General features: G+C 45.5%; 1 protein-coding gene across 1 annotated transcript in view; it reads right to left on the reverse strand.

Annotated features, from left to right (window-relative positions):
* Positions 1-26,208, reverse strand: part of Lamc2 (laminin subunit gamma 2) — a 59,569-nt gene that overhangs the window by 20,748 nt on the left and 12,613 nt on the right. Inside the window, exons 2-7 of the mRNA XM_076831342.2 lie at positions 19,746-19,934; positions 11,199-11,334; positions 7,859-7,957; positions 4,819-4,955; positions 3,751-3,873; positions 2,468-2,657 (exon numbers count right to left, since the gene is read on the reverse strand). Of these exons, the coding sequence (XP_076687457.2) occupies positions 2,468-2,657; positions 3,751-3,873; positions 4,819-4,955; positions 7,859-7,957; positions 11,199-11,334; positions 19,746-19,934 (874 nt within the window). The remainder of the gene's footprint in view (positions 1-2,467; positions 2,658-3,750; positions 3,874-4,818; positions 4,956-7,858; positions 7,958-11,198; positions 11,335-19,745; positions 19,935-26,208) is intronic.

Below are 26,208 nucleotides of genomic sequence, written 5' to 3' on the forward strand. Positions count from 1 at the left end.
GGAGGGCAGACAACAGGCAAAGTCAAGCTCCAGGGGTCATGCTGCCTGAAGCAAGGTTGGTCAGACACCACACTGTATTCTGGGCCATGTAGAACCTAAATTAGAAACATCTTTGGGTTCCAAAAGTCCTGACCCTCAAGCACTACCATTCGTTCTTTGTTTTGTTTTATTTAAATGACTTGTCATCTGAGCACATTTTACTTACTCCTTTCTAGAAGTTTCTATCTTCTATTTTGTCCATCATCTAATACTTGGCATCAGAATGTCTCGCTGCATCCTGTCACTAGTCTCTGGACTATTCTTTTTAGTAGAATATGCTTCCAAGAGCAACCCCTACCCCTTTTTGTTTCATTCACTGATTGGTTTAATAAAAGTTGACTGTGCACTTGGCTTGTGAGGCTGCAGGAAAAGACAACTAGGGAGATGACCAGCATTCAGCTGGGGGAAGTTGGTGGGCAAACAGTTATAAAACACTGGGGTGAGTGTTATTACAAATGCACGCACAGAAGGCCACAGACACACACGAGGAGCTATAACTTCACCTGGGATGCTGAGAAGGGCAATACCAAGGAAGAACAGGTAAGCTAGAAAGTTCACCAAGCCATGAAGGGTGGAGTGGATATTCCAAGGAGGAAAATTGAGTATGTACTGTCAGAATAAGGAGCACTCGGAAATTTAAGTGCCCACCTTGTGGGTTATGTGCTCTGGGTCTTCCTTTCTCCATTCCTAGTATCTCTGCTCTGGGCCACCACCTTCAGGTAAGCCACTGTGGATGTCTTCTGATGGCCCAGTGAAGGACCCTACCTGAACTGCCTTCCACATGGCATCTGTTCCTGTCTCACACCTGACATTTCTCAGCATACACTCTCTCAATGGCTTTCTACCATCTTTCCAGCACAGGCAACTCTAAGCATTTTGATATGCAAGACCATTTTGATATGATGGGCCCATTTCCAGCTTTTCCCACCTCATCTGCCCACCTCCCCAAACCTTTCTGTGTCCCTGCCATAAGTATCTCTTGCCCCCTGTTATTACAGCTTTTCACAGCCCCACATAACTTCACATATGGAGGTTTCTGATAATGTTTCTTGCTGGCAAAGTCCAATGCATCTTTTCATTCTCAGTCTCTTCTTTAAAGCTTTTCTTGGCTCTTCTAGATAGAATTAGGCTCTTTCCAAGACCCCATGAGCATGTTCTACCACTAAAGCAATTATCTATTATGTTTGCTTGTTTGCTTTATTTATTTATTCCTGTGGTGCCAGGAATGGAACCCAGCACCTAGGGCACGTTAGGCAAGCACTCTACCACTGAGCTACACCACCAGCCCTTTATGTTGGCCTTTTGATGTGTTCCATAGTCTACTAGAACAGGAGCCCTATAGGACGAAGACCATGTTCCATCTTTATTTTCCACCTCTAATACAGAACTGAGCACTTAGTAGGCACAGCTACCTTCCCTGACCTCTCTGAACATGCCAAAGGAAATCCTCATTGTATAAGCACAGTCTCCACGGACAGCACCGTCCAGGGCCCCACACGACCTCATTCTCAGATCTCATTCCTCACTGCCCCCCACTTCATGCTTCTCATCACCAGGAATTTCCTAAATATGCAGCCTTCCTCAAGCATGGTGTTATGTTTTAGATTTGTGGGGTCCCCCGAAAGCTCATGTGTGAGACTGTGGCAGAAAGTTTCGAGGTGAAATGATTTGGTTATGAGCGCCTCAACCAAACTGAGGCATTGATCCAGGGACAGGGATTACCTGGGTGGTTGCTCTAGGCAGGTAGGGTGGGACTGGAGAAGGTAGGGAGTTAGGGGCATGCCCTTGGAGTATGGATTTTGTCCGTGTTGGGGGGAGCTCTCTCTGTTTCTGCTCCCTGGTGCCATGTCCTGAGCCGCTTTCCTCCACCACACCCTTCCACCATAATGTCCTGCCTCATCTTGGGCCCTGGGGAATGGAGCTGGCTGTCCATGGACTGCAAACTCTGAAACTGTGAGCCCCAAATAAACGTTTTTCTCCTCTAAATCGTCCTTGCCAGGGCTTTTGGTAGAAGCAGCAAAAAGGCTGACTAAGACACCAGGTATTTCCTCCTCCTCATTAGCCTCCCCCCCACTTCTCTTTCCTTTGAAGCTGCTCTGCACACTGTCCTGTCTTCTCGGGAAGCTCCCTTTGATCTTCTAAGGGGGGGGGCAGTTGTGCCTCCATGTGTGTTCAAAGCACCTGTGCCCACCCTGTCTCTCCGCCACTTGACAGTCTGCCTTGCAATCATCGTTTATTTTCTCTCCCAGTAGCCCGCCAGCTGCTAGAGGGAAGGAAGCACGCCCTGTCCTGATCCCACACCCGCCTGCTAAGCCAAATGTGCTCAGAAAAGCTTGTTGACCGAATGAACAACTGAATGGATGAAAAAAGGGCTTGGACGTCAATCACAGTTTGCTCTGTTCCACCCACTTGAGATCTCTCTTTTCACCTGAACACGTAAGTCTTGGTGATTCCACAAGGCAGCGTCTTGCTGAGGGGCATCAAGGGAGCTCTGATCCGCAGACCAGCACCTTCCAGGATCACATCATGGGCAGACGGGTGTCGGCCTCCCCGGTCCACACGGTAGTCGAAAGACAGGCTTTGCCCATAGCTCACCTGCTGATTCCCAAGAAATTTGGCTGTGAAATAGAATTTTTAATAAGATCAGCTGGGAAGCCGGGAAGGCAAACCCATTTCCAAGTCTGCATCAATGTGGGTGACCTCTCATGGAGTCTCATGTTACCCACCCCACACCCCCAGGCCACTCTGATGGAAGTCAGTGCCCAGCATTGGACATGATCATACCATTTGGGCTATGAAACAGGGTTCATTACTAAAACACTACAAGGGGCCGGTAGTTCCATCTATTAGAGGGCCCACAGCCTGGTACTTATGACACACAAGATCCAGGTAAATCAGCAAGAGTGCCATTGGCTACATAATGCCTTGTGGTTTATAGAAGCCTTTCATGAAGATCATCACATTTGATGCAATAGTTCTGGAAGGCTGGTATTCCCATTCCCACTTAATAGTTAAGCGATCTTAAGTTCAGAGAGGTTAAAAGAACAGCTCACCCAGGAATCACTTCTTGGCCAAGGATATGATCAGAACTAGAATTCCAGTCAGAATTCTTCTATCCAGACACAGACCACTGACTGATATATGTGTCTGTATATATATATGTGTGTGTGTGTGTGTGTGTGTGTGTGTGTGTGTGTGTATGTATATATATGTATACATACACATATATATTTATGTTTTACACATATAAATTTATATTTACATATATTTATATAGAATATAATGCTTATATATTACATATATAGATTTGAATATATAATTAGTTATGTTAGTTATTATAATTAATTATCCACTATTCGTATATTAATTATATGAGCTTTAAAAAAATGCATTGTTTTTGCTTTTCCATCTGTTTCTCAATAGACCCACAGATTTGACCACACTTTTTGATTTCTTGCCTTGATGGGAAACATAGAAACTCCCATTTGATTACAGTAGGCACCAGGTCTGCCCTCCAGGACACCCAGTTTTCTCCAGAGTGCCATGCCTTAGTGACTTCATTAAATTGGGCTAAGCCCAGACGCCTCCTGGAGGCACCACTGCCCTGAACACCAAGCGATATGGATTCCACATTTTGTAACTCGATTTTTCTATCCTGACTTCCTAGTGCTCTCACTTGGCTTCAGTAGGAAGAATTCCCCCTTCACATACCAGGAGCCACAAAATAGACGGGGTCTGATCGCCGGGCTGAGCTGTACACATCCCTGTGGCGCTGCGACCAGTGGAGCTTCGCAGGGGACCCGTTTCTTTGGATGGCCTTCCAGCCATCAGCATCTGGAATACAAATAAAAAACCACCGCACTGGAGACAAACCCTCCACCTCCATTGAGTCATGGAAAGATGGCTTGCCAAAAAGTCCTGTTGAGGTAAAAAGTGGGCTTTTTCCTAGTGTTTCCTCATTCCTTCCTAGAGTTCAAAATTCCCCATGCACCTCTCCACTTGGATCTCAGCTTCACTGGCTCCCACCCCACAGCTGCTTTAACTCCTTGAGTCTGATCTTGAGATAAGAGAGCATGTTTTCATCTGCCTTTAATTTGTATCTTTATTAGTTATGTAAACAAGGTCTGGCCTTAGTGAGGTGAGAGGGTCCATCAGCTCCAAAGAGAAAGGTGAACAAGTTGAAGTAGTATCCATTCCCAGCGTGTTTACAGTGCTCTGTAGCTTGGTAACTCATTTTGGATTCATTAGCTCAGGTGATGAGTGGGAAAGGAGTGTGATCAGTGAGTGTGGCTTCCAGGGGAAACTTCATAGACCCCCAATCCAAATGAATGACTCTTTTGTGACTTTGAAATAGATGTGGGTGGGAAACGCAGGAAGATAAAAAGTGAGTCTCTTGGAGCTGGGTTTGTGGCTCAGTGGTAGAGCGCTTGCCTAGCATGCATGAGGCACTGGGTTCGATCCTCAGCACCACATAAATGTAAAATAAAGATATTGTGTCTACCTAAAACTTAGAATAAATATATTAAAAAAAAAAAGTGAGTCTCTTCTAAGTTATTTTTTAAGTCATGCCTACACTGGTGTGAGGGAGCCATTCAGCTGTGACTTTTTCAAGATGTGGGGGTTTGCTTTATCACCCTGAAAAAATGGTGAACACTTAAAACTATGAAACAGTTGTTAAACATGATTTGAGACTCCATTCAATGGACAGAGAGGTGTTTGTCTGTAGGCACAAATCCCTATACAACCTTCAAAAACAGAAACAGAGAACGGGCGCCTTACCTTGATGGAAGGTGGAGGTGATCTTATGGACACTGTAGTCCACAGAGCTGTGGCACTTGGCTGAATGTCCATAGCAAAAACACTGGGTGCAGCCCTCAGGGTTCCCCATATCCAGATGATAGTAACCTGGGCGACACCTGGATTTTAGAAATTGGGATGATATAATAGGTTATTTCTTCTCTTTTTTTTTTTCCCCTTTGGTACAGGGGATTGAACTCAGGGGCACTCAACCACTGAGCCACATCCTTAGCCCTATTTTGTATTTTATTTAGAAACAAGGTCTCACTAAATTGCTTAGTGCCTTGCTTTTGCTGAAGCTGGCTTTGAACTCGTGATCCTCCTGCCTCAGCCTCCAGGGCTGCTGGGATTACAAGCATGTGCCACCGACCCCAGTGGTTATTTCTTATTCCATGAAGAGAACATGCTGGTTGATTCAGCCTCTCTCTACTTTCTTCCCCTCTTGGCCCTTTTAATTGTCAGAGAAGGAAAATGGCAAGTTTTGTGTATCACCTCCACCCAGACCATCTGATGAACAACCACCCTCCCCCGCCCCCCCCCCCAAAAAAAAAGAGCATTAGGAATGTTCTGTCTCTTCCTAGGTGCAGCAGAATCAAGTTTGCCTTGACGTTCTGGAAATAGCAACTGACCCATCTTTAGTGATGGATGGAGGTCAGATGGGAAGAGCAGGGAGGGATGGGGCAGGGACACGTAGAGCAGCCCTGTCCTGAAGCAAGTGTTTAATGGGGACAAAGTGAAGACCAGGAGGGCAAGGCTCCTGCCTCAGCATCAGCTCCCCGTCCTGATCCTCAAGAGCACTAGGTGTCGGTCACCATCCCTACCCCTCATACCCAGGCTCTGGCCCACCGGGGAAAGGGCAGGTGAGGACCTCACAAGGAAGAAGGATGGCCAGAGCCCATCTGCTACAGCAAAGTGCAGGCTGGCCGTCCACCTCTGCCCCTGCCCAAGCCCTCCAGTGGCTTCCCCAAGGATAACTGCAGGCCAAGTCTTAGCTGTGGGAGCTGCAGGGAAGGCAGCGGGGGAGCTGGGGAGGCCCGCTTCTCTATTGAAGTTAGCTGCCTCCTTCCACATGAAACAATGATAGTTTTAATGATCATTTACTTAGCACTTATGTTGTACCAGCCACCTTGTGTATATTCTCATTTAATCCTCCCTAAAGCCCTAGGAGATAGACATTGTTTTTCTCCAATTTCTTAGATGAGGAGACCAGAGATGTTAAGAAACTCATCTGAGGTCATAGAGCTGGTAAGTGATTGAGGCAAGCTTCATGTCCATCTACCTCCAAATCACATAGTCAAAGCCACTGGACCATCATGTATCAGGAGTATGTTCACTGTGTCACATCCCAGAAAAACAGTTAGCTGAGAACAACAGATGCTTCAGAGAACAGTTGTAAAGCAAGCATGTTTTCTCTGAGAGCAAGGGTTTAACAAAATCACTGTGGGGGCTGGGGTTGTGGCTCAGTGGTAGAGCACTTGCCTAGCACGTGTGAGGCACTGGGTTCGATCCTCAGCACCACATAAAATAAATAAATAAAATAAAGGTTTGTGTCCACCTACAACTAAAAATAATGTATTAAAAAAATCATTGTGGTTTTATGAGGGGAAAATCTGAACATTAGAGAACAAGAAAGGAAGGGCCAAATGGAGGGATGGAGGAGTGGAGTGGAGAGGATAAAGAATGGGAAAAAAAATCAGGCAAAACTAAATGGTGGTTTTTAGGAACACATCAGAATTATGAATGAATTCAGTTACGAATAATGCATACCAACTTATGAATAACGCATACTAAATTACAAAGAAAAGCAAGGAAAATGATTACCATAAAAGCCAGTATAGCAGTCATTTTTAGGGACCCCTTGTGGCATTTGAAATGGCATATCTTTAGCAGAGGTCTATTGATTGGTGGTGACACTTTTTAATGTAACTTTCTAATTCTGTGTTGGATTCTGAAATGAAAAAGGCTCTTGCGGCGTGGATTCTCTTAACACTTAAGGTATTTCTCCTTGTCCTCACCTTAGCAGCAAAGAACCCCCTGAAAACCCAAGCTAGGAATGTATTTGGCATTTCCTCCGCCCAGGTAGAAGGGATTGGCAAGGTGCCAGGAACTGCTTTTTTAAGGAAATGGGGAGGAAGCATTTACCTCTGGGGCCAGCCTCACCGCCCCCCTAACCTCAGGACAGGAAGAGGTGAGTCTGAGCCTGGTTTGTACTTAAAGAATGTCCTGCAGTGACAACCGCGGGTGGAGGGCTCCTGGCTGTTCCACCTGCCCCAACATGGAGCAGACCCAAGGGGCTCTTACCTCATGCCCCGGCTCATGTATGTGCATGTAACCACCACCCCAGCCCCGGGGCTGCTCCTTTTCAGTTGACGATGGTTTATATATGGCCATATGCTGTGATATTCCCTCTTACAAGGACTTTCCCAACATGCTTAATTAGGCCAGGCGTTTCCCAAGACCAGGGGGAGTCACGTGACCTCATTATTGCATACCACCTTGTAGCCGCTCACCTGGGATTCAGAGCCAGCTGGCAAGGGGACTCTCTGAGGCCCCTGCCTCTGTCACAGTAAAAACAGAGAAGGGGCCCAGAGCACAATGTGGAGTAGAAAAGTTGCGGAGGCTCCACTGTATTTTATTTATTTATTTTTTTGGTACTGGGGATTGAACTCAGGGGCACTCAACCACTGAGCCACATTCAATCCAGCCCAATTTTGGATTTTATTAGAGACAGGGTCTCACTGAGTTGCTAAGTGCCTCGCCATTGCTGAGGCTGGCTTTGAACTCATGATCCGCCTGTCTCAGCCTCCCGAGACGCTGGGATTACAGGTGTGCGCCACTGCGCACAGCTCCACTATATTTTGAAAAGAACAAAACAAAATAGTTTTCAAGGGCAGAGAGCAGGACGAAGGGCATCAACACTTGTTTGGGATCCTTTCTCCCTAACTGCACGCAAAGGATTAGCTCTCGTGCCAGTTACCCAGGCACCACCCCTGCTGTCTGTAGGGACATGGTTCACACAAACCTGTCACAGTGGTCTCCAGTGACAGCTGGCTTGCAGACACAACGGCCGGAGTCACAGGGCCCTGCGATGCCAGCTGGGTCACAGTCACACTTGGAATCTCTGGGAAAGAAGAAAAAGGACATTAGGGATGGGCTTCCAAATGCTTCACCACTGAAATCACAAAGATGGCCCCACTCAGCAAGCGTCACCAAGCTGGGCAAAGTCTGCTTCAGTGAGGCTTCTGCTGGCGATCCCCACTCCTGCTAATCCTTCTCCACTCTCTAAGGACACAGCTGTCTATGCCGGTGCTGCTCACCAGGTGGTGTGTGGGTGGCAGCCAGTCCATGAACTGTTAGTTACCTACTCTTAATGAGGGGCTTGTGCCAGAATGCAACCCAAGTTCATTACTAAACGATTTAGTTTAGTTTGGTTGATTTTTTTTTTTTTTTTGATACTGGGGATTGAACCCAGGGGTGCTTTACCATTGAGTTTATCCCAGCCCCCCCCCCCTTTTTTTTTTCAATTTTAAAAATTTTAAGACAGGGACTCACTAAGTTGCTCAGGGCTTCCCTAAATTGCTGAGTCTGGCCCTTCAACTTGGGATCCTCCTGCCTCAGCCTCCTGAGTTACTGGGATTACAGGTATGAATCACATCAACCAGTATCAGAATCAAACAAAAGCACTTCATTGAGAGTCCTGCTACTAAAACAAAACAAAATTCAACCAAACTCAGCAGTTCCACTCCTAAGTACATAGCCAAGGAAAATGAAAATGTATATTAAACCTCTGGGTTCAATTCCTGTACAAAAAAAAAAAATCATTTGATTCTGGCATAATCTCCCTGTCTCATGATTAGCACTGGTCTCCATCACTCATTTTGACACACAATGAGGTATCTATTTCATGGGTCTCAAACCAAGGTCATTGTCTTTTCCCTACTGATCTCCTTGTCCTCTGATGGCCTGTGACTATATCCAAATTCTGCCCAAGGCTGGAGCGTCCTTGACTCCTCCCTCTCCCTCACCCCCCCACCCCCCCACCCCACTCTAGGTTCAGATAGGCTCAGGGCCAGGATTCCTTTCCAAGCTTTGCCTCTCAATTCCCACGGGCTCCTCCTTGTCTTAGCCCCTCCGTTACTACTGACAAATAGCACCTTCTGTGCACTAAGAACCAAGGACACTAAGAGAAACAGGAAACAGCCCCAGTCTCTCGGTCTCAAGGCAGGGCAGGTGTGTGAACAGCAATGGCAAATAGCACAAGGGCAGCTGCAGCCGCCCTGGGACACCTTCTAGGGCCTCTTCCCCCTCAAGACCCTGGGGACCCAGCAAAGAACAAGACAAAGCCATAGCAGGACTCACATTTTAGGGGGAGGAACAGACAAGCCAAGGCTGACAGAAAATGAGAGATTTGAGGGGTGAGGGATGCAGACTAGTGAGGGGGGGCCCTGCAGGATGATGAGGTGAAACGGAGCCCCACAAGGCCCTGCATGTCTTTGGGTGCTCCAGGGGTGCAGGGCCACATGCTCGTGGCTCCTTTGAAGAAGGGAAGGCAGGGTGCTATGGCTGGAGCATGGGGCCAGGAGGGTGGAGCCTGGGAGGCAGGTGCAGAGGGCAGAGGGTCCTGCAGGCCCCACGGGCCTTCGGAAGTGGGGAGGGGGAGCTCAGGGAGAGCTTTGAGCAGAGCAGCAACATGATCTCCTTCATGTTTCAAAGGGGCTGCTGAAGGGGCGGGGCCTCGGGGAGAGTCTCTGAAGATGATCTAAGAGGTAAGAAAGGGTTAGAAGGGACAATCTGTGCAAAAGCCCAGAGGCAAGAGAGTGGGTGACACCAATAACTAGGACCGCACAGCTGAGGCAGAAGGCTGTGCCATCTGGGCAAGGGGCTGGAAACACGAGCAACAGGAAAGCCATGTCACCCAACCAGGACCATCTCCAGGCCATTTCTCTTCAGAGTCAAGAGTACGCTGTGGCCATGCGGCACTACAGGAACGTATCATCTTTTTCCTTTCCATGACAGTGTAGCCTAAAGTCACCTAAGTTTGGAGAACGCAGCCCAAAGGTCTGCGTGTGGGAACGGAATGAACAATTCCCAGGGCTTCAGAGTTTAGGCAAACCAGATCCAAAGTCCATACTTGTGTTATTTATGCCAGAAGCAGATCTCAGAATCCAAACAAAACCAAGAGAACTTCTCAGAGTAGAGATTTCCCTAATCCTTCCCTAACAGCAGGCATTTCCCCAAAACAAGACCCTCCACATGAAGGCCAAACCAGAGGAGGAAGGAGAAACAGGAACTCGTATCTAAGTCACTCACCAAATAAGACATCTCCCCAGTCCAGAAATGGTTTCTCTATCGCAAAAGTGAAATTATGTGCTCAAGGCTGAAAGTTGGCAGCACCAAGCCAGAGAAAGTCCCAGGATGGTCCCTGGGATCAATGGCCCAGGCAGTTCCTCGGACTCATCCCTAGGCTCTCAATACCAGTAGGGGTCCGCGAGCCACTGGCAAAAGGCCCATCTGGACTACGCTCCTGGCTGGCTTGCCAAATTGTCACTGAACCTGGCCCTTTTCGCCCACCATGCAGTATGCAAATCACTGAACGATGAGTTTTGCCAAAGAGAAAGAGCTTTTGCACAATGTGGCCATGCTTGACAAGGGGAGATGGGAGCAAGTCTCAAACCCACCTCCGGGAGGATAGAGTTCAAGGATATTTATGGGTTGAAGCATGGGGACAGGAGCTTGGAGGTGAAGCAGCTGAAGTTTAGAGGTTTTAATCAGGCAAAGTGGGTTTATTTGGGTTTCCCATCAGTTGTAGCAATTCCTCTGTCAGTAACCTTCTAGCTAATGCTTTACCACTCCCCTAGCTCAGCATCTCTGCAGACTGGCTGGGGTTTATGATGTGTTATTCTCTATCTTCTTCCAAAAATGAATTTGAGAGACAGAGAATGTTACAAACTAAGGGGAACCGAGATTAGGTAGAAAAGTTTTTCTATGCCAAGTCCTTGGGTCCCAGGTTAGAATGTGATGGACTCTGTCCCTCTGTCCTGGTTCTTCACAGGAGGCAATGGTCAGGGTGAAGAAAACAGGTTCAGGAGCCAAAAGTCTGGGCTTGAATAGCAGGCCCACCCTCCTCAGTAACGTGGGCCAACTTAGCTTCTCGTGGTTTAAATTTCTGATCTTTACAACGAACATAATGACACCCCCAATCCCTTAGGGTTGGTGTGAGGATTAAATTAGATAACCCACATGAAGTACTCAAAACAGTGTTTAGCACACTGTAGATGCTCATTAAATGAAAGTGATCACCAATGGAATGTCCTTGTCATTATTCCCATTAATGACAGCAATGGTGGGGTGGGGATGCTCACAGATGTCTCTGGTCTCGGATGCACCCAGCGTCGGTGAGCGTGTGGAAGCCTGGCAGACACCGGTCACATCGGTCTCCTGTCACACCTGGCTTACAGCTGCATCGTCCAGAATTGTCACATCGAGCACTGAGAGAACCTGCAACCCACCAGGTGGGGGGAAAGGGAAGATGAAAAGAAAGTATTTAACTTACAAGGCATTAGGAAGCAACTGTCCACCTGTGGGAGCTCAAGACACCTAGTAATATCCTGCACCTGCTGCCTCGAATAATTATTTCAAATCATCTGAGCATTCTTCCACCCAGTAGAGATGGTTTTGACAGCTGATGGTTCTGTTATCTTCATGAACAGAAATGAAATTGTTCATAAAGTCATTTTTATTTACACATCTGCCCTGATTTGGCATTAGGGAGCATCAGCCTACGGCTTTCCTAAAGCAGTTCATCAAGTCAGTGAGATCTCAAGAAAGAAAATCTGTGACTGAGCACATCCGCCTCTTAGGAGTGAGCTCATAGCAGAGACTGAGTGACATTCCCCCTTCTCTCTAACAGACGAAAACCAACCACCTTTCAGGAATCAGTGTTTGTATGGCATGGCCTCTTAAAATTTCTTATGTGCACGTGGCATAGATTGATCTCATTCATTCCCCTGTACATCCCCTTCCCCTCCCCTTCTCCTCCATATTCCCTTTCTCTGTTCTACTGGTCTCACTTCTATTTTCATGGGGTCCCTTTTTCCTTGTTTCTCTCTAGCTTCTGCATATAAGAGAAACATATGACCCTGGACCTATCTCACTTAGCATGATGTTCTCCAGAACCATCCATTTGCCTGCAAAGGGTGTAGTTTTGTTTTCTTATGCCTGAGTAAAAATATCCCGTGTATATATACCACATTTTCTTTACCCATTTTCATCTGTTGATGGACACCTAGGCTGGCTCCATAACTGGGCTATTGTGAATTGTGCTGCTATAAACATACAGATGCGTGCATCACTGTATATGCTAATTTTATTTCTTTAGGAAAAACACCTAGGAGCCCATTCCTGGTCTTTTGAGGAACCCCTACAAATCTCCACAGAGGTTACGCTAATTTACAATCCTACCTACAGCGTATAAGAGTTCTTTTTTCCCCCCCTGCATCCTTATCAACATTTATTATTTTTTGTGTTCTTAATGATTGTCATTCTAACTGGAGTGAAATAAAAATCTCAGCGGAGTTTTGATTTTCATTTCCCTGATTACTAAAGATGTTGAACATTCTTTCGTGTTATTTGTTGGCTGGCATGCTTTTTTAAAAAATATTTATTTTTTAGTTGTAGTTGGACACAATCCCTTCATTTTATTTACTTATTTATTTTATGTAGTGCTGAGGACCGAACCCAGGGCCTCGCATGTGCTAGGTGAGCGCTCTACCGCTGAGCCACAACCCCAGCTCCTGGTAAGCTTTTTAAGAGCACAAAAAGGCTCCTTCACCAAAAATATCTCCACCTGCCTGGAGAGGGGCCCCTCACCCTCACACCTTGTTGAACGCATCTCATGGAACGCCGCCCTGTGCTGGCCTGTTAGTGCCTGCGAGTGTGGCTCTCACCCACTCGGTTTTTCAGGGACATGCTCTTAGTTGCAAATGCATCCTCTCAAATTGAGGGTTGATGGAAAATGAGAAGCTCTCAGGGTGAAAAAAAAAAAGAACCACTGTGGAATGTCACCACTCCTCACCACCTACCTGCCTTTGTGCCCGCCCAGGCTAAGCCTCCATCTTCTCTCACCTGGGCCCCACCTCACTCGCCCCAGCCTCCATCCTCCCCTCCATCCTCCCCTCTCCATGCTCCAGTCTCCATATGGAAGCCAGAGCGTGCTCTTTTCAAAAGGTAACTGAGATGGTGTTTTATTGAAGTCCCTGGCTTGGACCCCACCAGTAGCAGAATCAAATGCAAACCCCACGCCCCGGCCTGAGACCCTGCCTCCCTTCCCTCATCTCTTACCCTGGCTCACTAAGCTTCTGCCACCCAGCTCCCCTTCCTACTCCTGGAAGGTGCTGAACTGCTTTCTCAGCATGGCTGCACCTTCTGCTCCTTCTGGAATGCTCTTTCCCTAAACTTCTCCTCATTGGCCCATTTGCAACACTCTGGTGAGACTAGATGTTACTTCCTGGAGAAATCTTCTCTGACTCCTGTATCTAAACTGTCTGCCCCACCACCCCCATCACCCCCGCTCTAGTCCTTGGCCTGGCTTTACTTTTTACTATCCCTGCTTAGGTTGCAGCCCAGCGCCCCACGCAAAGCAGGAACCTGGAAATCTGCAGGGTTAATGTGTGTATGTCAAGGAAGAGGGAGGGGCTTTTGAACAGGAGTTGACTGAGAGCCAAAAGATGAGGTAGAAGGCTAGCTACTTTTATAATGTCCCTGCAGCAGGCAGAACCATAAAATAATCCATATATTTCAAATAACTGTGATCATTAGGGTAGTAGCCATAATCCACAGACACCAGAGTATATCAGCCAGTAGCTACATGTTTGTTAGTGAGTTTGTTAGTTATCTTTCTGTGAATTTTTAACCCACTAGTAGATTGAATTCAAATCAAGAAATGCACTGGCTCTGTGCCTATATAAAGGCTTTTATGAGGCATGTGAAACACGAAAGAAATTAGTCACCTTCACAGTGAGAGTCTGTGAACAGCTCCATGTCACCTTTGCAAGGCTTGAAGGAGCGCTCTGTAATAAGAGTGTAAGCGACACACGAGAGATATTGAGTTAGGCACCTTCTCTATGCTAGCTCATACTACCTAGTAGTGGATTAAAAGTTCTCAGCTGGATGACAGATCAACTTTTGGTGAATAAGGAGCTCTCAGAGGTGCAGGCAGGTTGTGACAAGAGCCGTCCTACTGTTGAGACCCTCTGGAGCAATCTGCAGATGGCTTGGAAAGGGCAAGACTGGCCTGCATCCACGCGTACCATGATGGCCTGGATGGAGAGCCACAGCGGGGGTGGGGGGATGTGGCAAGAGCCTTAGCGGATGCAGAATGAACAGGTGTGGGCGGCTGTGGGGTCACGGATGCTGAGGAAGAAGAGACCATCTGGATGACACCCTGGTCCCACAGTTCATAGCTCTCAGGACTGTGATCTATTTACCCAGATGAGAAGACCAAAGGACGAGCAAGATCCTGGGTGAAGGCAGTGAGTTGAGCTTCAGACATACGAGCTGGGCTTTCCAGTGGCGCACCCAGGAGCTCATCTACAGCACCAGAAAGAGGCTGGCGATGAAGGTGTAGGAGCCCTCAGCACACAGACTGACTAAGAAGCCCCAGTAAGCATGAGATCACTCTGGGGGCGCCCAGAGAGAGGAGGAGAAAGCTGTGAACAGAACTGGAACCCCACTGATTAAGGGTGAGGATGTTCAGAGAGGAGAAAGTCTCAGGACAGAGTCAAACCAAGCAGAGGAACCCAGGGATGGGAGGTCTGGGAATCAAGAGAGGAGAGTTTTCAGAGCTGAAGGCAACAGGGTGGAACATGGAGAGGCTGCTGGGTTTGGATTTGGAGACCACCACACTCACAGCTCTATAAGCGGTCAGCAAAGGAAGCTACGAAGGAAAATTCCTTTTAAAGTTATGCTGTCATTAGTAACATTAGATTTTTTTTAAAAGTCTCTCTGTAATGAGATTTAGTTGTTTTAACATAAATGCATGCTGAATGGGGAACCCAGAAATACATTTTTATACCTTTATTTATTTATTTTTATGTGGTGCTGAGGATCGAACCCAGAGCCTCGCACATGCGAGGTGAGCGCTCTACCTGAGCATAACCTCAGCCCCAGAAACACATTTTTTCCATTCAAATTAATGATAATTATACTTTGAACTTCAGAATATTCTCTCTGCAGTAGTTATTTAGAAGTGAATTATAAATTATAAGAATAATAATAAGAAACTTATAGGGTAGAAAATATCATACTTGGCTTTGGGTTTGGCCCAAATAGTCCCAGATGATATTCTACAAAGCATTCTTCTGAGAAGTATTAACTATGTCCAGGAAAGTAAATATTCTGTGGTCAAGTGTTTAAGAGATGGTGCAAGCTAAATCTTTTAGAGATTGATAATATAATCATACATTCAGTAGGCAAAAAGCTTGCTCAACATTTTTTGTTTTTTCTTTCTGTGCTGGGGTTGGAACCCAGGGCTTTGCACACACTGGACAAGCACTCTGCCCTGAGCTGCTCCCTAGCCCTTGTTTAACTTTTTAAAAAAATTTATTTATCTACTCTATTTGTTATACATGACAGCAGAATGCATTTCAATTCATAGTACACATATACAGCACAATTTTTCATGTCTCTGGTTGTACACACAGTAGAGTCACACCGTTAGTGTCTTCATACATGTATTTAGGGTAATGATGTCCATCTCATTCCGCTGCCTTTCCTACCCCTATGCCCTATCCCTTTTCCTCCCTCCCCTTTGCCCTATCCAAAATGCCTCCATTCCTCCATGCTGCCCCCACCCCCATTGTTTAACTTTTAATGCCGATGTTTCTGAACATTATTGGACATCCTAAGGCAATACCTATTATTATCCTAAGGGTCACAGTGTTCTGTGGGACACTGTCTAGAGAATACTGCTAGAGGAAGCTGGGGAACCAGAAAACAGCCCAGGTGTTCAAGACCAATAGCTCTCAAGTCAAATGCCAGCTCTGGCTCTCACTAGCTGTGTGTCCTTGGGCAAGTTGCTTCCCTACTTCTTTTAAATGATGATGACAACAGATACTTTCTAGGGCTGTTGGGAGACTGTGAGCTAATATATATAAAGTGCCTACTTCAGAGTTGCACATATAGTAGGTGTTCAAAAAAAAATGTAGTTTATCATGCTCTAAGAGACATATAGTAGGTGTTCAAAAAAAAATGTAGTTTATCATGCTCTAAGAGACTAGTCTATTTCCTACATTATACTGTCATTTACCCCGGAGGCCCCCTTCAAGCCTTCAAAGTTGACATGTTAACTTTCTGTGAACATGACTAACTTATTTCATGACGCAAAATTTCCAGAATAATAACACTGGGTTTTCAAAGTGTCTCACGAAAATAAAAACATATGCCCCAACTCTTAGATTATAAGCTAGTCTTAGGGATTATAAACAATTGGCTTTAAAGAACAAATTAAGAAGATCTTCCTGTTTCCATAAGCAATAATTGAATCAATGCACACTTTCAGGGCTTATGTAGATAGAGTCCACATGAGGACTTGAGAAGGTGTTAAAAATTATTATTATTTAAAATTTAATCCAAGAGTTTATTTCCTTTTGAGAACACTTGAAAATACATATGTAAGCAGGTGCCATGATGCACTCCTGTAATTCCAGCAGCTTGGGAGGCTGAGGCAGAAGGATCATGAGTTCAAAGCCAGCCTCAACAATTTAGCAAGGCCCTAAGCAATTCAGTGAGACCTTGTCTCTAAAAATAAAATATAAAAAATGGCTGGGGATGTAGCTTAGTGGTTAAGTGCCTCTGGGTTCAATCCCCAGTACCCCCCCCAAATACATCTACATATGTACACTTACATTTAAAGACATGTTTTAAACAATAGTTCAAATATTATGATATGAATAATCCCTCGATCAGATTCATAGATATATAAGTGATGATAAAACTAAGAGAATAAGCCCATATCAATGATGTCCACACAGACCTCAAGAATTTAGGTGTCATGGGAGGTAAAAATATACATTCATATAGGGTTTCAATATGTGGTAACAAGTTGAAGACACTCATTCCTGTTGCTGAGCCCATAACACCATTACCTAAAAAAAAAAGCCTCACTTTGGAGCATATGAGAAATTGACGTGAAATCCAAAATCTGCAACCACCGTGGGGATTAGTGGAGCTGTGGGTTTTGTTTGCCACACATGGAATGAGCGGCTTCTTTTGCATTTGAAACTAAATGTACAACAAATTCCCTTGCCAGCTGTGACTTCAAAGGGGAAATGATCTCCAGCTGATTGTGAGACTGAGAAATCACACAGGACGGTATATTTGTGCCTCTGGTTTACTGAGCGGCACAGCTGAGGTGGACCAGGAGTAGTTGGTGGCAGGAGCAGTCTCTGCCACTGACCCACCACTCAACTTGGGCAGGTTAGACCCTGAAGCTTTGGTCTTTATAACGGGGGTTGTCAGGCTGTAATGGGAGCCAACAAAAGATACAGTATATGAAAATGCTCAGGAACAGTGTCAAATATTAGTCAGATCTTAGAAAACAACGTCCATGATGTTTTCCCTGGACTCCTGCCGTCTCCCCTGGATGTCACCTTTTAACGCCCTTTTTTTTTTTTTTTTTTAATTTCCTAATTTTTTTCTTTCGAGTGGAGGAAATAATAGGTAACTGTGTCCAGGACGAGGAGGTGGGTTAAACATGAGGTCTGGCTGTCACTTGCTGGGAGACTTTAGGCCACTGGTTGACTTTCTAGGTCAGCTTTCCCACTGTTGAAAAATATTTAAAAATATTCACTGCCAACTGGGAGATGTTAATAATAAGTAATAGGTTAACTGACAGTTTCAGACCAAATATATGGCTTCTGCAAGGCTTCTTTCATGCTGGAATGTAATTTTTTTAAAAAGGCCAGCGTTCCAGGAGATTGGGACCTTGACCTCCATCTTAATTATACCAACTACAATCAACTCCAATTTGTTGTCAAACAAGCATCATTTTCTTTCTGCCAGATTCTATGATGGATGACTTTTCTCAGATGAGGATACTGGAGCAGGGAGAGGTTATTGAATGTGCCCCAGGTGACCAGAGGTAGCAACAGTGCCAAGATTTGAACTGGATCCAGGCTGCCTGGCTCCAAAATCTACCAGTATCCGGTAGGCTATGACTCTGATGTGAGCACACGTGGGCTTGAGCCCTGGCTCTGCCCCTTAGCTGTACAGGCTTCTTCCTCTCCCTCTCCAAGCCTTTCCTCATTGGTAAAATGGGGGGAAAAATAGCACCGCCCGCTCTGGGATGTCACTGGTAATGATTGATTAGCACTGGATGAAACGCTCTAGTAAAGGGCCTGGCCGCGTCAGCACCTGCACACAGATAAGAGAATCACACAACACATCAGGTAAGAGCATCATCGCTGGCTCCACCGCTTGCCGCCAGGTGGTTCACACAGGGTCTGGGCGCTTGCCCTCCACGGGAAAAGATAGAGCCAGGCTCCCTGCTCCTGGGCAAGCAGAGGACTCCACACTGAGAAGGAGGAGATGGTGAACTCCTCCCCACCCTTCCTCTTCGCCAAGGTTCAGTCTCCTCTGAAATTATAACCTGTCTCAGGCTTTCCAGGGCAGCCAGCTGAGTCTCTAATCACACTCTTGCCGACCCCTCTGCTGGACTGAGCCAACCCCAGTGACTCTCAGAGAAGCTGCATGCTCTAAGTAGCTGTGGGCTCCTCCCAGAGGTTAAATAAGTGCTCATTAAAGCAGAACACGTTTTCTTCATGAAGTTCTTTGATTCACAGGGAGAACTGCTAACTCCAAAAGATTCTGGATGCTGATTCTATACCACAAAGCTAAGCAAATCTGACCCAAATCACATGAGAATTGCAAACTGCATGAACTTGGGACTGACTCCTGGGGTATGGGCTATATCATCACAGGTCTCCCCAATTTTCTATATGACACATTCAACCAGCAACTCATTTGACTTCACCGACATCTGCCCACTTTTAGATTCTTTCAACTGCTGCTCTGTATTGGGTTTCCAGAAGGGACATTGCAAGTAAGCCACGCAGTACAGCTATCCCTTTTAAGTGTCTGAGTGTTTATCATGCTTTTAAACATTTTCTAGCAAAGAGAACTAAACCATGACAAGAAAGAGGATAGAACAATAAGGCAACAACAACAACTAAAATACCTTAACTTATTCACAGAACCATCTGCCTCTCCGGCTCAGGATAGCACAGCAGGGTGTGCCCACCAACTGGAGCACTGGTTTTGGGGGGGGGGTCACTTAAAAGAAAAGCAACTAGCTCTCCTATCAACCCGCCTCCCTGTTAGGAGCTTCCTGTTGGTTGTTTTGTTTTCTCTTACAAACACCCCATGAAAGACTCTAATCTTCCTATTTGCTTGTCGTCTCTCTTGTGGTTACCATTTTATATTGCTTACACGCGGCAAAGCACCAGAAACCCATCTTTTGGGTTCCTATTTTTCAAGAAGCTGGGCAAAGTGATGGTTATGGAGATGAGGGACCTTCGCTGTGTCCCTGACAGCTTCACAGACTGTCATCTACCTGAAAAAGTTAATCAGGGGACTCTCAGCACTAGAGTTCAAGTCAACGAGGTCCAAAAACACCAGCTGTTTCCACCAACCCCAACTCAAAAGAAACACACTCCCTTTCAGGTTGAAATTGCTCCAAACTCCAGTGTCTGCTGGATTCCCAGTTTTCTGGAAGCTGCACACCTCTCTCTTGGCCTGCTTGCTTTTCCCCTCCACTTTCTTTTCCTCTTTCCCTCTCTCCTCTTCATCAATCCCTCCTTCCTCCTTCCCTCTCATGCCCCCTCCCCCTCTTTCTCCCCCCGCCCTTCACCTACCTTTGGGGTTACAATTGCAGGGCAAACAGCGATCTCTGTCTCTGTGGCGGTAAAACCCTTCCTTGCACCTCTCACAGTGGACGCCATCGGTGTTGTCATTGCAGTTGAGGCAGCGGAATCCGTTGCCTGTCTGTCGGTGAAGCTCCTGATCGAAGATGCACTTCCTGGACTTCCCATTGCAGTCGCAGACTAGGAAGAGTGGGGGGTAAGGCATCAATAAGAAAAACCATCAGGAACATTCTTCCAGGTGTTTTTGCTAGTAGTAATATAAATGATGCCGGGTACCACCGGTGGGTTTAAACTTCTCAATGCAGGAATGAAAGGCACCATCTGGGGACCATGAGGACTCTTGCTCCTCCTAAAGGAAGCAGCTCTGACACAGTGCTGCTGGGTTGCTGTCTGGGAGAATGTGAACTCAGGTTGCCAGAGTGTCCTATTCTTTAAGAGGAACCAAACATCTTAAATGATATGTTCTTAGGCAAAAATTCATGATTTAAGTATCTGCAAGGAATTGACTTCAAAACACTCTGAAATTCCACACAGCAAGTCTGCGGGCTGCAGAATACCCGAGGCTGCCAGCTGCAGGCTCGGGCCCCACTGTCTAACAACTAGTGATGTTCTGCGTTCAAGATACACAGCACCTGTCGCTCCAGTGGCAGTCAAGGCTGGAGAGCCCATAAGACTGTCCGGACAGGTACCTTTTCTGGTCCTCACTTGTGCCCTGAATGCCCCTCCCAAATCCAAGCATCAAAGAGAACCACAGTCCAATTAAGAAAGACCTCCTCTATGGTGTCTAGGAAAGCTCATCCTGAAAATGTTCCTAAGAGACTCAGGGAATGACTAACATCTCCATGGGGGACCTCAACAGCCAATGAGGTGACACATGACCTAGCACCTGGCATACAGTAGACACTCAAGATGTTTCAGTCATGATTTAGAAGGAAACGATGCTGGGCCTTGAGGTTGAGGGACGTGGGTGATACCAGGGCTGCTCTTCCCTTGGGAAGGCCACTTCAGCTTCCAAATCTTGTTTCTTCCATAAACATAGACAGCACATTACCTGCCTCCCTGGATTGTTTAGAGGATCCCCTGAGAAAAGAATCCCCAAGGGGCTGGGGATGTGGTTCAAGCGATAGCGCGCTCGCCTGGCATGCGTGCGGCCCGGGTTCGATCCTCAGCACCACATACAAACAAAGATGTTGTGTCCGCCGATAACTAAAATAAATAAATAAATTAAAAAAAAAAAAAAAGCCCCAACACCTTTGCCCATAGGATTCATCTCTCACAGGAGCAGGTATCGCTTTCGAGGAGAAAAAGGCGGCTCAGAAGGCAGAGGAATGTGGCCCGGTGGAGAGCTAGGATTTGAGCCTCTCTCTGATGTCAAACCTACTTCCTTCCTCCTTCTCCATTGGCCATACAGCCTCAACAAAAGCCTGTTTCTAGAGTGCCCAGGGCCAGGACTTATCCAGAGTGCTGACCATAAAGTCAACAAATGGGCCCACATGTGCTGAGCAGCTGCTCCGGGCAGGGCCTGTGTCAAAATGGGAACAACAAAGATGATGAAGTGAGTCCAATGGACTTCCTAAGTGCTGCCTCTCAGTAGTTTCTAGAACTTTCTTCTGCTGCTTTAAAGGCCATCTCATCCACAGGAAGTCAATGACATCTACCCAGAGTCCACTGTGTTTCGAGGGCTTCACGTTCATCAGCTCAATAATTCTCACCGTAACATTTTAATGTGGGTTTATTATCTTCACTTAACAAATGAGAAAACGAATACTTAGAGAGGGTAGTTGTCTTGCCTAACGAGAGCCAGCTAAAAAGCAAAGGTATAATTTGCTCCCAGGTCTGACTCCGAAGCCCTCACCTCTCCATTTTCTTATTCTCATAAGACCCTGATTTAGCACTGCATGTAGGCACTCTTACAAATCAAACAGAGGCTCCTGCCGCCTCCCCTGGAATCTGTCCTAGTCTGGTAAAATGACCTGTCCTTCCCTTGATACCACTGGGGCTACAAGTCACTTTTAAAGTGTCTCACATTTATCTCTTCCCCTGGAATTTCACCACGTGTTCTTTTCTTCTCTAGAAAACACACACACACACACACACACACACACTCTCACACACCTACTTTCTTTCCATTCATTTATTTATTCAACAGATACAATCCTCAGACACCATTTGACAAGGTCCTGTATCAGTCAAGCCTTTGAGTATCCAAGGACAACCATGGAAAATCCTTAGTTTTCTCCTCTTCAGGTTAAACTGGAGACCTATCACCTCCAGGTCTCTCAGCCATTGCCTGCGTCAGGATTTCTAGGTTCTTCTTAGCAACAAACCCTAATTTTCGACATCCTTGTTAGCATGATGAGGGTTTACTGGAGTACTTTAGTGTGGTTTGAGCAGCTCACTCAGCTGGTAACAGGACTAGATATTTTCATTCCAAGGATGGATACTAACATTTCATTAAACTCACAGCCTGTTCAACTTGCACTCAGTTTAAACTCCCAGGGCCTTTTCGCGGACCTGGTGCCAAGCTGAATCTTTCCCAACAAATGCTGTGAAACTGATTTTTGGACTCCAACAGATGCGCCATGCAGCTGTCATATGCTGTGAAATTTCTACCAAAGATATGGTTGTTCCCATTACAAGAGCTAAATGCGCCCGCCAACGATCCTTGAAAGGTTCTTGAGCTCAATCATCCAGTGAGCCAATGCTCTCCCTGTTCTGCATGCCTGTTGGGAACAAGCTCAAAATAAGTGCAAAAATAATTCTTTCTTCTTTCTTCTTTTTTTGGTGGTGGTGGTATTGGGGATCAAACCCAGGGCCTCAAATATGGTGCATTCTGGGCAAGTGTTCTATCACTGAGCTATACCCCAGTCCTTTTATTTTATTTTGAGATAGAGTCTCACTAAGTTGCTGAGGCTGGCCTCAATTGTGATCCTCCTGCCTCAGCCTCACGAATAGCTGGGATTACAGACATGTACCACCTGCCTCGCTGCTAACTACAAACTTTGCATTGAGCCTTTCTAATTCAGGACATGCTTTTTGCTAGTAATATTTAACTTTAAAGATAGCTCATGATACATGTATCAGGGCAATATTTTAAAAATAGACAAACTTGTTATAATTTTTTTCTTACCACTTTCCTCCCCTTCTGTTCTTTCTCCTCTAAAGCTCAACTTTGGGGGGAAAAGGGGGGCAGGGGTGTTTTCTTTTAGATTCTCAGCCTTCAAGGGGGGCACACTATGTTCCAGCAAGGGAGGCCCTTAGCCAGCATCTTTAGTCCAGAACTTGCCCAATAGGTTACAAATCTATTGCCAAATTATCCTTCTCTCCAAATGGGTTTCCCTTAAGCCAAGGACTATGCCACTGGATGAGGGCACCTAGGGGTCTCGTGTCCGGGACTGGACTGGCCTTGGGATCTGCATGATGTGATACTCCCTCACGGTGCCTGCAGGACTTTGAGGTTACCAAGAGATGCTGGGCTCAGATGCTAGTTACCAAGCTGAATCTAGCTCAATATTGAGTCTTCCACATTCACCCTCCAGAGAGCGAGGGCAGAGTTCTGTGCTTCTTTTGCGCTGAACGATTCTTTTCATCATTGATGGATATTTGAAACATAGTCTCTCTCAAATCATCTCCTAGATTTAGCCTAATTTCCCTAATCCAACTATTAATAATTTTCATTACTACAAAAGCCCAATTCTGACATTTTAAATTCTAGAATATTCCTGCACATAAAAGGGCTTTAATGAAATGAACATAACATGGCTTGTGAGTGGTCTTTTTTATTTTAGGACCAATTCCTGCCCAACTGCTACCATGAGCTCGTCGGTTGCCCGGGACATTGCCTTGTGAAGAAGGAGGCCCACAGGGAGCAGAAGAGACGGTGTGAAAGGCTCCAGGAGACCAAGCCACGCAGCTCCAGCTTCCACTGTGGTCAGTGTCCATGTATGTCCCTTAAGGATGAGGGAAATATAGCTCTGTGTGTGAAAATCTAATGATTTCTAAATGTTGGCAAAATTTTCTTTTCCATTTTCTTCTTGAAACAAAGGTGTGTCCAAGGGCAAATCTCTGTATTTGATTCTGCACTTCTAACAGGCAGAAAAGTCAGGAAAATAAAGCCCTGGGTACCACACAGTGCCTGTTCCATATAGCTATTTAGTTTTTTATTATTATTAACATTCTTCTTAACTCCAGGAAACCCATACATGATTCTGCTATTTAAAGGACTCCAGATCTCCCCATAACTGGAGATTTAAAGTGCAAACACAAACTTTCAGCAGTCATCTCCCTTCCTAAAGGCTCTTCTTCTTCATGGAATCCCAGCTCAGAAAACCACCTTTTTTTTTTTAAATAATTTATAATTTGTTTAGATTAATAAACCCACATTCAATCCCATGATAGATTCTAGAACAAGAGGAAATTCTACCAGTATTTTTATTATTCTTTCCTTCTCTTATGTTTAGACTTGTTCAGTTTTACATCTAGAATGTTGGGTTGTTTTTTTTTTTTTTTTACATCTTTATTTTCTTGCTTCCAGATTTTGGGCCAGTTGTGAATTTCATAAATATCTTGTCCAGTTTTCATCAGGGATCCTTGACACAAATGTAAGTAATGGAAGTACAAGGATGTCTTGGATATTCCCCAGGTCAGCTGTGAGCCATTAGCCAACAGTGCTTTCATTCATAGTAGAAGCTTGGTATGTATTTGTTGAGCAGCTATTATGTGCCAGCCCTGTTCCAGACACTGCAGCAAACAAAACAAGTAGATGTCCCAGCCCTTGTGAAATTTACATGAGATTTGGGGAGTGAATAAATAAGATAAATAAGGAAGATATAGAGATAATATTAGGATATTGATATTTGTTAAGGAAAAAATGCATGAAACAGCATTTAGCAAAGTTAGGTAGATGGGTGGGAGAACTGAAAGAGCTATATATACTGGATTACTACATTATTTCCGTGCTGCTACTTGTCTGGTTTATGATCTTTGTCCACTTATTTATTGAGCACACTGATTTTCTATTAATTATCATGAACTTAAAACGATAAACTATTTGCTTATCATTTTGTTGCAGATTTTTTCTCCCCCCCCCCATAAATCTTTTCAAAGTACTCCATGAATATACTTTTGTTTCATTGATTCTTACTCCTTTCCCCTTTCCTTCATCTGTCCTTAGTCAACAAGATGTACACTTATTTCCTTCATTTAATAAATATCACCTTATCTAACAGGGAGGCTATTCAGGGTGCTTGGACCCTCAGATTTCATGAGCCAGAAGATTTCAAAAAAGGGTTTCTGATGTTTAATTTTGCCAAAGAAGTTATTGAACAGACATATTTATTTGGTGTTGTCAAACACTGAGTGCATTATCCATGTTTGTCTATTATTTCCCCACGAGCCGGCCTGGATCCAGGACCTGGCATTAGATCTAATTCCCATATCACCATATCAGAAAATATAGAAACAAATCCGACTTGAACCCGGAACAGGCCCAAGCCTTCACTGGGTCGAGAAATCAAAGCAGGCAGGGTGCCCTGCTCCTTTCACTGAGCTGGTTCTCACCATCACTCTTCTCTGACAATTGATTTATCCCACGCTCTTCCCAACCTCTCATCCTATGCTCTCTCTGTCCCTCATTCCAACTCCCCCAAATCCTTAACTGTCCGCCAGGTTCTTCCCACAGCTGAAGGAATGCAATTCATCAAGTTCACTTCAAGCCCCACATAAACACTGCTGAAATGCAGTCATTTTATGCAGATTTTTGCATATTTCTGTAAGGCTCACAAAGCGTGGGTGGTAATTGTGTCTGGCTGTGTGGTGTGCTGCTTCGTGGCTTCTCTGGCACTTAAGTATTTATTATAATAATAACCATAATAGTACAGGGTTGCTGACCCACAAGGTGCTTCTTAGGAAAGACCGAGAGGCAGCCAGACGCAGGCTGATCAGCCCACTGCCACCCACACTCACCGGGAGACTCAGATCAAAGGAGTTGGGATCCCTCTGTAAACAAAGGAGCCCTGCATGCAGAATCCCTCGGGCTCCCACCCCTCACTGAACACTCGACTCCAACAGGTTGGGACAGGAAGCAAAGGGGCAAAGGCTGTTTCCAAGCTGTAGACTTTGAAGAATGAAAGGAAACTGAAAATGTTTCCTAGGGTTGGACTTGGGCGAGCCTTGGAGGGGGACCGCCACCAACGGTAACCATTCATAGAGAACTCGTTTTAAATTTCCCATCAGAAATATTGCCCTTTCCAGGCAAGGAATTACCAGAAATGCTAATGAACTGGCATAAATACAATCATCTGTATCCGGCAGGTCCTCTTTCTATTGTTCCGAACTTAAAAAACATGCCGGTTTCATCCAAGGTGATCTAATTCCCATGTTTGTACGATTTGTGAAATCGTACTTTTGAGAGCTCTCACAATAATAACAAAATTAAAAATCCTAAGCATCTTTG

Source organism: Callospermophilus lateralis, chromosome 13 (assembly GCF_048772815.1).
Source record: "Callospermophilus lateralis isolate mCalLat2 chromosome 13, mCalLat2.hap1, whole genome shotgun sequence".
NCBI lineage: Eukaryota > Metazoa > Chordata > Mammalia > Rodentia > Sciuridae > Callospermophilus > Callospermophilus lateralis.